At 34.3% G+C, this 17,099-nt stretch overlaps 1 protein-coding gene across 1 annotated transcript in view; it reads right to left on the minus strand.

Moving 5' to 3' along the window:
• Positions 1 to 17,099, minus strand: part of LOC134270662 (uncharacterized) — a 32,505-nt gene that overhangs the window by 9,618 nt on the left and 5,788 nt on the right. The window contains exons 6-11 of the mRNA XM_062752897.1: positions 16,584 to 16,714; positions 15,927 to 16,077; positions 14,494 to 14,624; positions 14,154 to 14,301; positions 12,881 to 13,011; positions 12,242 to 12,392 (exon numbers count right to left, since the gene is read on the minus strand). Coding sequence (XP_062608881.1) covers positions 12,242 to 12,392; positions 12,881 to 13,011; positions 14,154 to 14,301; positions 14,494 to 14,624; positions 15,927 to 16,077; positions 16,584 to 16,714 — 843 coding nt within the window. The remainder of the gene's footprint in view (positions 1 to 12,241; positions 12,393 to 12,880; positions 13,012 to 14,153; positions 14,302 to 14,493; positions 14,625 to 15,926; positions 16,078 to 16,583; positions 16,715 to 17,099) is intronic.

The raw sequence follows: 17,099 nt of genomic DNA on the forward strand, positions 1-17,099 counted from the left end.
CCGTCATTTGTCAAGAATGAATTTGACGCAGCAAAAAATATTAGGTTAGTTCCGAAATTTCAAGAAAAATCTGTAGACAAATATTTTCCCCAATTCGAAAAAGTCGCAGAGAATCTTAAATGGCCACAACACGTTTGGTCAACAATGTTACAAAGTGTACTGGTTGGCAAAGCAGCTGAGGTATACTCTGCCCTAGGGGTAGCTGAAAGTTCAGACTATGAGAAGGTCAAAGCAGCAATATTAAAAGCATATGAATTAGTACCTGAAGCATATAGACAAAAATTCAGAAAGTATAGGAAGTTTGATAATCAAACATTTGTTGAATTTTCACGAGAGAAAGAAGATTTATTCGATCATTGGTTTAGATCTAAGAAACTTGATAAAACTTTTGCTAATTTGCGCCAAGTCATCCTGGTAGAAGAGTTTAAGGAATGTGTTTCTCAAGATTTGAAAACACATTTAGAAGATAAGAATGTGAAAACTCTTGAAGAGGCAGCAGTCATATCTGATACTTATACTCTGTCTCATAAAAAGAATTTTGTTTCAAGATCTCAGACTAGCAGTAATTCTACCAATTCAGACACATATAAAAAGAGTGGTTCAGGGTCTCAGTCTTTCACAAGTTCCCAGTCTCCATCCCAAGGTGGTTCTAAGTCCGGTCCAGGACGTTTTGAAGGATCATCTGGAATAGGGTCGCTTCCTACTTGTACTTATTGTAAGAAAAAGGGTCATCTGATCAGTGAATGCTTTAAACTTAAGAGAAAAAATGATTTTGATAAAACTCAACCACATGCTTGTGCGGCAGTTAGAGGTGATAGAGAAGCCTTAGTTTCGATTTGTTCTGACACTCCTGATGTCCAGGGTTCACAGTCCAGTTCTATTGATTCTATGGAGGATTATAAGCCCTTTATGTCTCAGGGATTTGTTTCACTCGGTGACTCTAGCGAAATAAAACCTGTCCAGATTTTGAGAGATACTGGTGCTGCACAGACATTATTGTTAGAGGGCGTGCTTCCTTTGTCTGAGCAGACTTCTACTGGTGGGTCAGTTTTATTACAGGGTGTGGAGCTAGGCGTCATTGATGTTCCCCTGCATAGAATTAGTTTGAAGTCAGATTTAGTTACTGGACCTGTTATCGTAGGTGTTCGACCTACTCTTCCCGTTCCAGGCATTTCTTTGTTGTTAGGCAACGATTTAGCTGGTGGGAAAGTTGTACCAGATCCTATAGTTTGTGAGAAAATCACTTCCAATGTCATGTGCGATGATGAAGATGATGACATTTATCCAGCCTGTGCTGTTACTAGAGCGATGGCCAGAAGACGAGAAATGGAGGCAGACCATACTCAAGCCTTTGACGAGACGAATTCCTCTGTTGATATTGATTTGAATGACACTTTCTTATCTGACCTTGATGGCACTCAAACAAGCATGGAACCACACAATATCAAGAAGCAAGAGAAGAAAGAACTTTTACCAAAATTTGGTGGTGAGGATGACGAGTTGCATCCACTAGTTAGCCAAGGCAAGGACATCCTCAGCCGAGAACGTTTACTCTCTGAACAACATAAAGACCCAGATATCATTCAACTTAGTAAGAGGGCACTTCCACCAGAAGAGGCTACTAAAGTTGGAGAATGCTTCTATATGAAAGATGGCATCCTTATGCGAAAATGGCGACCACCTGATGCTTCTCCAGATGAAGTGTGGCGTGTTGTTTACCAGATAGTGGTCCCAGCTGCTTATCGTCGAGATGTCATGAGTTTAGCTCACGATACACCTATGGCAGGTCATTTAGGTGTCAATAAGACTTATAATAGGATTTTGAGTCATTTTTATTGGCCTAAGCTAAGAAAGGATGTTTCGAAGTTTTGCAAGTCATGCCATGTCTGTCAGATGGTAGGTAAACCAAATCAGAAGATACCATCTGCTCCTCTCCAACCCATTCCAGCTTTTGAAGAACCGTTTAGTCGAGTGTTGGTGGATTGTGTAGGACCTTTGCGTAGGACCAGATCTGGGAACCAGTATTTACTTACCATTATGTGTACATCCACTCGATTTCCTGAAGCCATACCTCTTAGGAATATAAAGGCAAAGAGCATAGTTAAGGCCCTAACCAAGTTTTTCAGTTTTGTAGGAGCACCCAAGGCAATTCAGTCGGATCAAGGCTCAAATTTTATGTCGGGGTTGTTCCAGCAAGTCATGCATGAGTTGGGTATAAGGCAATATAGATCAACTGCTTATCATCCTGAATCCCAGGGGGCGCTAGAACGTTTTCACCAGACCTTAAAAACGATGCTGAAGACCTATTGTTACCAGTATGAAAAAGACTGGGATGAAGGGGTTCATCTTGTGCTATTTGCTGCACGAGAAGCAGTCCAGGAGTCTCTTGGGTTCAGTCCTTTTGAATTGGTGTTCGGTCATACAGTTAGAGGTCCTCTGAAATTGTTGAAGGAAAAGTGGCTGACTGAGACTAGTGATCTTAATCTTTTAGATTATGTGTCTGATTTCAAAGAAAAACTTTACAATGCTTGTAAATTAGCACAAGAAAATTTGAAGAGTTCTCAGTTGAAAATGAAAATGTGGTATGACAAAGATGCCAGAAATAGGGTGTTTAAGCCAGGTGAAAAGGTTCTTGTATTTTTACCTATTCCTGGTCATCCTTTACAGGCCAGATTTTATGGCCCTTATGAAATTGAAAGCGAGATCAGTGATGTAAACTATGTAGTTAAGACACCAGGTCGACGTAAAGAGAAACGGGTTTGTCACATTAACATGTTGAAAGAGTATTTTGAAAGGTGTGACCGAAATTCTGTAAAACCAGTTTCCACTTTAGCCAATGCTAAGACTGTTCAAAATTGTATTGAAAGTGATACGAGTGTAGAAATGAATGAGAAAGATTGTAATCAGAGTGTCCGCTTGAAAAACTCAGAAATTTTAGCTGATTGTGATGCAAAACTTGGACATTTGAACATTCACCAAAAAGAACAAGTTAAAAACTTGATGAATGAGTATCATCAAATCTTCTCGGATGTTCCAAAGAAAACTAATGCAGCTTGTCATGATGTTATAGTTGGCGACGCTCTGCCTATCAAACAACATCCGTACCGTCTGAATCCAATAAAATTGCAGTACCTAAGAAGGGAAGTGCAGTACATGTTGGACAATGACATTGTTGAACCTAGTAAAAGTGATTGGAGCTCACCCTGTATTCTTGTACCAAAACAGGACGGTTCTTACCGATTATGTACAGACTTTAGAAAGGTGAATTCTGTTACCGAAACTGATTCATATCCAATACCTAGAATCGATGACTGTATTGACAACATTGGAAATGCGAAATTTGTCAGTAAATTTGACCTGTTGAAAGGCTACTGGCAAGTACCGTTAACAGAAAGAGCAAAAGAAATATCTGCTTTTGCTACACCAGATGGACTTTACCAGTATAAAGTAATGCCTTTTGGCATGAAAAACGCACCGGCTACATTCCAAAGGATGATTCACTCCCTTCTTCAAGACCTTGAGGGATGCGAGGCCTACATTGATGATGTTGTCATATACAGCAACACATGGGACGAACATCTCCGAATCATGCATGCTTTATTTGACATTTTAGCTAAAGCAAACTTAACTGTGAATCTTGAGAAGAGCGAATTTTGTCATGCTTATGTAGAGTATTTAGGTCATAAAGTAGGTCAAGGTTATGTTACACCCATAATGGCTAAAGTGGAAGCTATTTCAAAGTTCCCGATTCCTACAAACAAGAAAGAATTAATGAGGTTTTTGGGCATGGCTGGGTTTTACAGAAAATTTTGTCCAAATTTTTCCTCAGTTGTTAGTCCACTTACAAATCTTTTACAAAAGAGGGTTAACTTTGAATGGACAAAGGACTGTGAAAAATCCTTTCATAAAATCAAATCTGTCCTTATGAGCAACCCAGTTCTGTCAACTCCAGATTTTTCTAAGCAATTTAAGCTTACTGTTGACGCTAGTGATGTTGGAATCGGGGCAGCTTTGTTTCAAGAACATAGTGATAAGGTAGATAGAGTTGTTTCTTATTTTTCAAAGAAACTTACAAAATGTCAACAAAAGTATTCCATCATTGAAAAGGAATGCCTTGCTTTGTTGTTAGCCTTACAGCATTTTGATGTTTATCTGAATGTTACTTTGCATCCAATTCTTGTATATACGGATCACAACCCCCTGACATTTTTGCATAAATTGTCAAATAAGAATCAAAGACTGACTAGATGGGGTTTGTTGTTACAAGAATACAACATAACAATTAAGCATATCAAAGGCAAAGACAATGTTATTGCAGACGCCTTGTCAAGAGTATCGTAAACATATTAGATTTTGTATTAATGTACAAAACTTTTATTTTAATAATATAAGTTTTCATTGACATTCAAACTTTTTAAGGGGGGAGGTGTTGTGAGATGTGTATTGTTTCATTATGTATATAATTAGTAACATTAAATTTCTTGAACATTCCAGAGTGGTCAACATGTTCGGTCATTTTATCTAGAACATTATTAAATTTTGTGTATGTCCAGATTGTTCCAGTAATGTCATGTTTTAACAATTTCTAGAATATTCTAGATTTATAATACTGTATAAATACCCTGTCAATTCAATGCATATACAATAATTGTAGATACTTTGTCGTATAAGCACTATTGAGATATAACTGGGATATATTTTCACTGGGACATTGTGTGCAGCAACGGACATTCTGATGTATGTATTTTTAGATTCTTGCTAAGTTTGTACTTTATGTTTGATATATTTATTATATATTACTGTAAATAAATTATTGTTAAGTTTAAATTGTGTTATTGATCTTTGCTGGCATTTCGGGTAATTCTGACCCATAACATTTTATATGTAGAAAAATCTTATCTTTTAATGCTGTATACTTTACAGATGGATACTATAACTCAGAAATAAAAAAGAGAGCATTTAAACCTTGCAATCAATCTGGCAGATTGAAATTTTGGAGGACACCAACAAATATCGATGTTATGTGCCATACGATATCTGAAAATGCTTAATTGACATGGAAAGACATTGTTAAGATACTAAACATTCAATCATCACAACATTTTGTAGAATTTTGACAAAGAAAAAACAAAACAAAATATCTATCAGAAAGGTGCCCTATTTTCTAATTGCACCAAGTTACGTTATGGAGATTTCTTGCAAGGGTAGTCCAAATTTCGGTTACCTGGGTATTTTTCCTGTGCCTGACAACACAGTAGCATATAAACTTAGAGAAATAAATAAGATTTTGAAAAAAATAAAGTGAACATAATTTTTACATTGGTCATATTAGATAGATATAAGACATCATGAGATCTTTTTATTCCCATACCATATAAATCAAATCAAAGGAAGATTGTGCAATGTCAGATATGTCATGGGAAATTTTATTCGTTAGTGCCTTTGGGGCATCCCTAAAGATGAGTATGCTGAGGTTTTCTGTACATGGATACAAACACATTATACATATGTAAAGGGTAACAGAGAATGCCTTGAAGGATTGAAACTATTAAGAATGTCACAAATGACATTGTGTCAATGTTTGATATTAGCTTATTAATGAACAGGTATTGGTAAGAGTTATCTTTATTTTGGCGTTAGGAGTTATTGTTTATTTCATTTACGCACTATTGGTCACTGAGTTGTATTTGTTCTATTTTTATCAAAGTATACTCGTCGAACCCGTTTGAGTAGTTTGGTCAGTTATTTATACTGGGTGTTGGCTAGTGTTTGTCAGATGAGGTCTGGACGCCGTGAGTTATACTTTACCCATGCTTAGTGATCTTGGGTGTGCCTTTTATATAACCCATGCTGTGTGAACTTGGGTGTGTTCTATAACTCCTGCTGTGTGATCTTGGGATTCAGGGATGTTTTGTAGCGGCGTTGAGAGCAAGACCCGGAGGCCCGACTGTATGATTTTTATGTATGAAATACCACAGCTCAGTAAGTTTTTACACTTTACAATATTTATGTTGTACGTTTTAAAGAACAATATTCTATGTAAAACTGCTAGAAATATAACGAGAATGTATATATTTACGCTCTAATTCATTTACTCCTTAAACGGCAAAAATACATGTTTTCTTCGGTTTGTAAAATCTAGTATTTTGAACAGATATGTGTTTTGAATATTTTATTAGAAAACCCTATGAAAATTGTAGGTGACCAAAATTGTATATTAAGCTTTTGTTCTGGACGGGAGGATTTGTTAACGTGGTAAGCCAACTTAGGATATGGTGGACCGGACAGGACAATATGGTGGACCATGGATGATGTTGGACGTGGTGTGAAGTGTGAATCTGTCCAGTGATGACCATGGTTGGACTTTTGGCCTTTTTCATGTTTATTGTACATATGTAGATAAATTTATTGTTATTTTCATAAATCTTGTTGTTTCTTGGTATACAGGAGATCTTCCAAAATATTATTTATTTTGGTTTGTAAATGCGGATTTAACGAATCCATCACAACTTGAGGTTAGTTGTGACAAAGAATATGTATTATGTACAATTTCATATTTTTAGATGACATGTTTGTGATGAAGTTGACTTTTGTTTAGGTAATATTATGTTTGATTTTGTGTTTTCCTTGTAAGTTTTGCTGGTTATGCGTTTCCGTACTTTTGAGGATGTATATACGCTTAGAACATAACCTACTTATTTAGCCAATCAAATGCTTCCATTTCTTGCGAAGAATTTATTCTTCATGGTGAAGAATTTTTTTTATTTCTGAAATATTCAACGATGTCTGATTGGTTCCCTAGACAGTTATATGGGTGTGTCTTCATTGGTTTTTGTTCAGCACACAAAAAGAAACTATTCAAAACCCACGTGCTGTTTACAATAATATTTTAACTTTCTAGGCCTTGCTACACTTTTTTCCACTGTAATCTTTTGTTGCCTTTCTGAATATTAATTTTTTCACATTATGATTTCGGTACGTACAGAAAATACAACCATTGTCATTTATATCAGAGACGAACCTTGTCTTTGTAGACAGATTTGCGTCACAATTTTTTTTCAAATTTTTATTTGTCCCGGCACAGCGATACCCACTCCTGATGACTAGGGCCTTGTCATTTAAACATTTAATCATTTTTCAAAAATAAAGATACATGTATTACGATTCTTGTTAAAAGGACATTCAGTTGTTCAGTATATTTAATATCTTCACCATAACATTTCCCCAGTTAATTATCAAGCTTTTTCATATAATCCTGTGCTAACCTGAATGGGTTGGTGTTCATTCTGAAACCGCGTGCGTTCGACATTAATTTCGTGCTCGATATGTACAAACGATCGAGCAGTCAAGTTGAGCATTATATATGACATAGCTGTGGGAGGAGTTTACTTTTAATCCGTTTATTTGATTGGCTGAGGTTCTGTTCTAAGTCAGTAAGATCATATGAAGAGAAATCTTCGTCATGAAGGAGCCCATTCTTCATGACGAAGATTTCTCTTCATATGATCTTACTATTACTAAATTTAGAAAACTGGTTGGTCTGAAGGAAGCGACGCGTGGCAGTGAAAGAGGCGTTGAGTCACGCCACGTCTATAGTTTTGGTCACCATGGATGTTCTTATACCGGTATATGGTGAATTCTAGAAATAAGTCTGGGACCGGTAGCCAGGGAACTGTGAATTTCTGTGTGTGGTCAATTCTGTTTTTCTCCATCCGGTAAGCTTGTTTTCGTTACTATTTATAGGAGTTTGTTACTTTTTGTTTGTATCTTGTTTTGTGTTTTGTAGGTGTTTATATTCAGTTATTTGATAGTTTTCTAGAAAAGTCGTTTAATTTATTTTAGGACATGGGGCATAGAGTATACTCAGGGCTTAGGACGGCAGATGTGATTGGTCGAGTGGTCAGTTTGTGTCTAGCACCAAAGCATACGGAGGGGCGGCGGCGGTACAGCATATACGTGTACTACGTCCTTACAGACTTGGGGAACACCATAGGGCCCGTCTAACGGAGGGATAGATGTTTGTAGAGAAGTTATAAGACGGAGACCTGTGAGTCCGGCGGTTTAGACGGTCAGTGAATGTGATGTTGACTCAGCGGTGTATGGAGGCCCAGTGGTGATGATGTTAGTGTTGAAATAGGAACAATACTGTGGTCAGACAAACTCCCAATTTGGTTTATAAATAAAATAATTCTTAAGTTATATTACAGTGAACAGTATTCAAAGTATAAATTCTAATTTAAAAAAAAAACTTGAAGTAATAATTGTTTAATACAAAAGTTTCTGTTTTCATTAAACAAGTTTTGTTTTGATATTTATTTCTGACACGCAGCGTTAAGTTCATTGTTTGTAGGCGTGTCAGTTTATTCTTTGTAAAGTTATAATTTCTTTTATTTCTCTGTGTGAGTGTTTGCAAGTGTGGTGTATGTAAGGTTTTTGTGTTGTTTTTTTTTTGTTTGTTTATTCAGTTGTTTCATCTGTAAAATAAATTTATTTTTGTTTAATTGATTCTACAGTGTTTCGTTTTCTTCCGGACTAACACAAAATCCAAAAGAACTCATTACAGCCTTGTTCAACTTTCACACTTTTCAAACGGTGAAGGACATTTGTTCTAATGACCGATTGTGATCTTTTAGCAAATTAAATCTGAATTTGAAGCAATTATACGATTGTCTACCTTTATCAAAGTTTCGATTTATAAACAGGCTAATTCTACGATATCCACCACACCATTGATTCTTATTTTTCGAGCATCGTTGACTACAATCCATCTCATCTTTACGAATTGTTTTTCCAAGATCGCCACACAAACAGTGCTTGCCATCCTACAATTAAATCTGTGCTTGAATAATTTTAATAATTTTAATCATTTAACAAAACATATGACATACAATTAACTTGATTAACAAGAATGGCTTCAAGCTTACGAATAATGTTTTTAATGCTAAGATGGCCCAAAAATAATCTATTTGCGAATTGCAGGTTGGATATGGAATTAAGATTAAAAAGTGACAAATGTTGAATTACCGTTACACCATAAAAATGAAAATTCTGTTTTTCACAAAATGTCTTGCACACATCCAGACTGCCGTAGTTCCAAGCTATTTTGCCATTTCTCAGAGTTTTCACACTACCGCTTTCGAAACAACCAATATAATCTAAAACAAAATATTTAAAAGCTTTAGATACAAAAAAGAGTCCTTGCATTCATTAAGTGAATTAGAAGATAAACCGAATAATAATCTTAAAAATTCCTTCTTTTGAATGAATTTGTATTTCGACACGAGAGCCTCAAACACTATCTGCAGTATAATATCAAAATGTGTTGTTATATGCATAGTCAAATATATAACATACGAGGGCCGCTTAAAAATTAAACGGACTTGTTGCACAGAAAAAATATTTGACGACATAATCGGCAAAATGTCACACATAATATAAAAAAATCTTTACTTATCTGGCCTTCAAAATATCATATCAAAATGTTGTAAAGTGTTATTAATTCTGAGTGATTTTTAAGGACATATCATTCAGTCACGGAGCAGCAAAATCTTCGACGTCTCAGGCATTATAAAAACAATGTTTGATTGAGCTTTCATTTTCTCAACATTTTCCCTTGAGTACCTGTACAGTTTGAGTTATATACCTTATCTACTTAACATCCAAACAACATTTCTTGTCACGCTTAAAATCTATTAAACAAGTAAAGATTATTCTTTTTTTTTGTTTTAAAACCGAAATTGCAGGTTTTCATGAGATATAGCGTAACATTGGTCACTCTCAATCACGTAGTCTATACAGTCAGGATAAAGTTTTCGTCGATAATCTTCTTCTCGTCCTTCCATATAGCCTTTTTACAGAGGACGAACGGTCTAAAATTTCAATAAGCTATTCGTGTATCAAATACCCTAGTTTACTACACATTTTATTATGTATATTTTGTATCTATTTTGGAATTATCTCGAGCATTACACATAAGAACTATATGCGGTATTAACCAACATTTGCCCCCCAAAATCAAACTTTGATGGAGTAATATTTAATTAAGTCCTTAAACAGGGGAGTATATGCTGACTTCAAAGCACTGAATAATTTCATAAGAAATGACGTCATATGTACGTAATGACGTCACAAATATGACGTAAATTTCAGTTTTTTATGAATTTTGCAGAAAAATGTACATATTTCGTCGATATTTTAAATAAAAGTCACCGAGCGCATGTGTGTTCAGGATTAAAATTTTGATATAATGTGTAGAATGATAATATCAATGAAATATGTCAATATTGTTCCTGAACACACATGCGCTCTATAAATTCTAAAGCTTAAATTGTTGAAATTTTGTCCATTTTGTCCTCTTTCTGAAAAAGGATATAAAATCGGACTAGTTTGTGACGTCATAAAAACAGAAATTGTGAATACACTGCTCTGGAACTATAATATTTTCTGTTAACTTATATTTCTCGTACAATTTATTGAATTCAGCACATTTCAGGAAGTTTTCAAAATTTGACTTTTGTGGGGGCAAACATATGCAATATACCGCATATAGTTCTTTGACAAAAGTGTGGTGCGCCGTCAATTCAGAAGACGTCATTTTCACAGTCATTTCCACGGGGTTGCATCAGAGAAATATCACTATATTTCTGTTAGTACTTCAAATAATATCTCAGAAATCTAAATACATAATAATAGAACAATTTCGCAGGTAGGTTAAGGTTACAACCAAATATTCTACTTGCCTATATGCTATGACGTCATAATAAGCTATATGACGTGATATTTAGAGATAAGAATTTCTTAAAATCGATACCTAAGATTGATTTGAGGTCGTAAAAATGAACCAAAATATGCAGAGGATTAATATCAACGGAATTTTGTCGTTCCTGGGCCTCTGTAGTTATCACAGGGGCTACATACCAAACCCGTGACGTCATAACTGTTGATCATGCAGTAGCAGAGTGAAAGTGAAAAGTAACGAAAATTGATGTAAACAAACACGAGAAATCGGAGTTTAAAAGCATTTAGAATGAATATCGTGTGTGATTCTTGTGGGAATAAAGCGTATGAATAAGGTATGGTAATATAATTCTGCAATGTCTTCTTAAAATTAAAGCAGGGAGGGTATTTACTTGCCGATCAGCCTTTCCTCTGTCGTTCGTAACAAAAAAGATGCAAAAGTGCAACACTACGCCGCATACCTTGAAACTTAATTTTTGTTTCTATCTAAAGTTCTTATTCTTTTGTTTTTGGAAAGTGCTGCTAGAATCGTATGGGTTACGGGAATTGATGCATTTTTTTCGATGTTAACAACAAAATGTAAAAATTTTGGGAAGGTTTCATCCGAAATTGTTGAATAATTATTTCTATAAGAGGACAGTAGGATTCTAGCAGTACTTTTCATGGTACAGAGATGTTTTAACATAACTATCAATATAAATTGGAACTAATTATCTCCGGGGTAGTGTTAAACTTTTCACTTTTTCATTAAAATTTTCTAATTATAGACGTCACGTGATGACGTCGTGGTGAAGTGTGTGTATAAGTTCCATTGAAGTCTATAGAATACATAATTATGGTAAAAGTTTTATCCTTGACTTTTCCGATTTATTAGTGTTGCATAATTATAAAAAAGTGTTAATTCGCCGAATTCCGATCCATGTGCTGCCTTAACAAACCCGCGTTAAAGATACAAATTGAGAAAATTGTCGAATAATATCGCGAATTATAGAAAGTAACTGAGTTAAATTTGGATTCCGCATGCTTTTGCTTCAAAATTTTTGTTTTGCTCCGTACCTCTCCATCGGCGATATTAACATAGCGATAATTTTAGTAGAACTTTTCTAAAATTTATTGAAATATTTAGAATACACATTTCTGTGAAATTTCATAACTATATGACGTCTAGAAGAGCAAATAATAGCACATTTCGCGTAATTTTTGACCGGTCATCGTATTAAAGATGCGCGGATATTTCAATGTAGCATTAACAATAACTTTTTCGGTGGAGTACTCATTCAGTTAACAAAAGGTTGTGTCTTACATGTAGAATCCCTGAAGTCTTATAAAGGTAGGTGAATTTTCTTTCCTTAAGCACATTGCACTTTAAATTTGAAGTGAATATATTGTTTCCTTCGAGGGATTTTTTAAACCAAGGAATCGTATAATGGTGGGCATTTTAAACAAGTTGTACTGTTTCATTTATTTTGAAATTTAATGTATAACTTAATTTTTTTCCTTTTACCTCTTTCATAATTGGGATTTTTATACACGCTTATCTTTCCATGTCCACCACAAAACTGTTTATCATTTCCGCTGCATTTGGAACTGCATTCTCTGTCAGGCTTCTTAGCACTTTGTGAAAGAGAGCTCCCACAGAAACACTGTCTGGAAGCCTATAAAGAAGACATTTGTCTATATCACTTAAATTCAGAGTTTAGAATTCCCTTTCAATTCGCAGTTGATGTAAATTACGCAAAAATACAATTAGCTACAAATATCCTATTATGTATAATATGTTATGTGCAGTTAATGTTAATGTAATGGTACATTAGAAAGGAATGTTCATGATTGAAAAGCTCGATCATCATCATATTTATAGCAAAGTTAGCTAGCAATTATATATTTTACTAGCGTACACATACATACAAAAAAAACTATGGTGTGGTTTCTTATTTCGATTGAAAGTGGGCAATTGAAATCAACGGAGAAATTTCCATGACTGTTTTCATTCATCAAACGTCTTTCGATATGTCAAAATTTCGCATCAGAAATTGGAAAACTAACCGTACCAAAAGTTCCCAACAAATTAAAATGACGACTTTAAGATTGATATTCTCAATTCGAAGACCAGAAAAGACAAAAAAAAAGAAAGAATAAGAACCTCCAAACCGTAGAATTGTTCATCCTGGTGTTGACAGAATTCTTTACATGTCTCCACAGTCATGGAATCAGAGGTACTGTTTTTACCTTTCAATATCCGGTCTGGCTGGTCCTGGAAGCACCCTACATAACCTATAAGGATTATATTGTTAAATATATAAAAATACGATGCCTATTATTCATCAAAGAAGGATATGTAGATAAAGAACATTATTCATTCTCAAAGTCCATTAAGTCTCACTCCGATGTTCAGCTCTTTGCAGATGTACACTGGGAGAAGTACCGACTATTTTAACGATTAAAATTCAGCCAAAATAAGCCAAAAATAGCACCCTGCCAAAATAATCCTAAAATATATTACACTAAAACAATTGGCATACTTTTGAGCACCCAGAATTAACACCAAATTTTACAACCACCTAGAAAACCTGCTTGTCATTGGACTATACTCTGATAAAATGATTAGGGACAATACACTTTTTTGAGAAATTCTTAAAGCTCTTTTTGACGTTAGGTTCTCGTTAAATACGCCCTGTGGTTATAAAACATATAAATTCAAAATGAAGCATACTGATCTCTATTTACTCAAATAGAATAAAATTTCACACATGAACAAAACAAATACTTTTACCCATGATATTCTGCTCATTCAAATATTTTTTGAGATGTATAAAGAATATTGACATCGTCAACGAACTTTTCTGACAACCCTCGTATAAATCATTAACTGCTCTTGACAAAGGGAAAATCAGCTGAAATTCTATTTGTTTAAATGATTAGTAAAGCAACTCTTAAAAGGGAAATTAAGGAAGTCTTGGAACAAAATATCAATTTAAGACATTGAAAACAAATTAAAGTAGGCAATAGGATCATGGTTTCAGTCAAAGCAAATGCTACAGTATATATTACAAATCTTGACATCATACACGAACTTTTCAAACAACCCTCGTTTAAATCATTAACTGCTCTGGAAAAAGAAACGGGGAAATCAGCTGAAATTTCAATTGGTAAATTGATCGTAACGACACTCTTGAACGGGAAATGACGGAAATATGGGACAAAAAAAAATAAAATGAAGAGATTAAAATCAGCTTAGAGTATGATATAGAGAAAACGGTTTAAGATATTAAGTAAAACCAAAGTCTACAAAATATGAAACTAGGCCTTGTTCAACTTTCACACTTTTCAAACGGTGAAGGACATATTTTCTACGGGGCGAATGTTATCTTTTTGCAAAATAAATCTGAATTTGAAACAATTATATAATTTTCTACCTTTATCAAAGTTTCGATTTATATATAGGCTCATTCTATAATATCCACCACACCATTGATTCTTATTTTTCGAGCATCGTTGACTACAATCCATCTCATCTTTACGAATTGTTTTTCCAAGATCGCCACACAAACAGTGCTTGCCATCCTACAATTAAATCTGTGCTTGAATAATTTTAATCATTTAACAAAATATATGACGTACAATTAACTTGATTAAGAAGGATGGCTTTAAGCTTAAGAATAATGTTTTTAATGCTAAGATGGTCAAAAAAATTCTACTTTCGAATTGCAGGATGGATATTGAATTAAGATTAAAAAATGACAAATGTTGAATTACCTTTACACCATAGAAATGAAAATTCTCTTTTTCACAAAATGTCTTGCACAAATCAAGACTGCCGTAGTTCCAAGCTATTTTGCCATTTCTCAGAGTTTTCACACTACCGCTTTCGAAACAACCAATATAATCTAAATCAAAACATTTAAAAGCTTTAGATACAAAAAAGAGTCCTTGCATTCATTAAGTGAATTAAAAGATTAAACAAATTATAATCTTAAAAATTCCTTCTTTTGAATCCATTTGTTTTTCGACACGAGAGCCTCAAACACTATCTGAAGTATAATATCCCAATGTGTTGTTATATGCATAGTCAAATATATAACATATGAGGGCCGCTCAAAAATTACGCGGACTTGTTGCACACAAAAAATATTTGACGACATAATCCACAAAATGTAACACATAATATAAAAAAAATTCTTTACTTATCTGGTCTTCAAAATTTCATATCAAAATGTTGTAAAGTGGTATCAATTTTGAGTGATTTTTCAGGACATATGATTAAGTCACAGAGCAGCAAAATCTTCGACGTCACAGGCATTATAAAAAAAAACATGTGATTGAGCTTTCATTTTCTCAACATTTTCCCAAGAGTACCTGTACAGTTCGAGTTTCCTTAAACAACATTTTTTGTCACGCATTAAATCTATTAAACAAGTAAAGAATATTCTTTTTTTTTTGTTTAAAAACCAAAAACTGCAGGTATTTATGAGATATAGCGTGACATTGGTCACTCTCAATCACGTTCTCTAAAGTCCGGATAAAGTGTTCGTCGATAATGTTCTTCTCCTCCTCCCATATAGCCTTTTTACAGAGGTCTTACGGTCTAAAATTTCAATAAGCTATTTGTGGACGAATGTCACTAATACCCTAGTATACTACATATCTTATTATGCATATTTTGGATCTATTTTTGCGATATCTCGAGCATTACACATAATTTAACAAAAGTGTGGTGCGCCGTCAATTCAGGAGATGTCATTTTCACAGTCGTTTCCACGGGGATCATAATTTTAGTAGAATTATTTTAAAATACGGAAATTTTGTTCAAAATTTCTTAAAATTGTGTGAAATTTCATAACTATATGACGTCTATAATAGAAAATAATAGCACAGTCCGCGTAAGTTTTGAACGGTCCTCCTATCATAGATGCACAGATATTTCAATGTAGCATTCACAATAACTTTCTCGGTGGAGTACTCATTCAGTTAACGATAGGTTGTGTCTTACATGTAGAATCCCTGAAGTCAAAAAAGGTAAGTGAATTTTCTTTCGTTAAGCGCATTGCACCTTATATTTGAAGTGAATATATTGTTTCCTTCGAAGGATTTTTAAAACCAAGGAATCGTGTAATGGTGGGCGTTTAAAACAAGTTGTACTGTTAATTTATTTTGAAATTTAATATAAGACTTAATTTTTTTCCCTTTACCTCTTTCATAATTGGGATTTTTATACACGCTTATCTTCCCATGTCCACCACAAAACTGTTTATCATTTCCGCTGCATTTGGAACTGCATTCTCTGTCAGGCTTCTTGGCACTTTGTGAAAGAGAGCTCCCACAGAAACACTGTCTGGAAGCCTATAAAGAAGACATTGTCTATATCAATTTAATTCAGAGTTTAGTATGCCCTTTCAATTCGCCGTTGGTGTAAAATGCCCCAAAAAACTATTAGCTACAAAAATGCTATTATGTATATAGGTTATGTGCAGTTTATGTTAATGTAATGGTACATTAGAAAGGAATGTTCATGATTGAAAAGCTCGATCATCATCATATTTATCGCAAAGTTAGCTAGCAATCATATATTTTACTAGTGTATACATACATACAAAAAACTATGATGTGGTTTCTTATTTCGATTGAAAGTGGGCAATTGAAATCAACGGAGAAATTTCCATGACTGTTTTCATTCATCAAACGTCTTTCGATATGTCAAAATGTCGCATCAGAAATTGGAAAACTAACCGTACCAAAAGTTCCCAACAAATTAAAATGACGACTTTGAAATTGATATTCTCAATTCAATGACCAGAAAAGTTGTTCAATCAAAGTAAATGGCCTCAAAAAAGAGAAAGAATAAGAACCTCCAAACCGTAGAATTGTTCATACTGGTGTTGACAGAATTCTTTACATGTCTCCACAGTCATGGAATCAGAGGTACTGTTTTTACCTTTCAATATCCGGTCTGGCTGGTCCTGGAAGCACCCTACATAACCTATAAGGATTAAATTGTTAAATATATAAAAATACGATGCCTATTATTCATCAAAGAAGGATATGTAGATAAAGAACATTATTCATTCTCAAAGTGCACTAAGTCTCACTCCGATGTTCAGTTCTTTGCAGATGTACACTGGAAGAAGTACCGACTATTTTAACGATTAAAATTCAGCCAAAATAAGCCAAAAATAGCACCCTGCCAAAATAATCCTAAAATATATTACGCTAAAACAATTGGCGTACTTTTGAGCACCCAGAACACCAAATTTTACAACCACCTAGAAAACCTGCTTGTCATTGGACTATACTCTGATAAAATGATTAGGGACAATACACTTTTTTGAGAAATTCTTAAAGCTCTTTTTGACGTTACATTCTCG

The sequence above is a fragment of the Saccostrea cucullata genome, unplaced genomic scaffold (assembly GCF_032062105.1).
Source record: "Saccostrea cucullata isolate Sc308-1 unplaced genomic scaffold, CSIRO_AGI_Scuc_v1 ctg468, whole genome shotgun sequence".
Taxonomy (NCBI): Eukaryota; Metazoa; Mollusca; class Bivalvia; order Ostreida; family Ostreidae; genus Saccostrea; species Saccostrea cuccullata.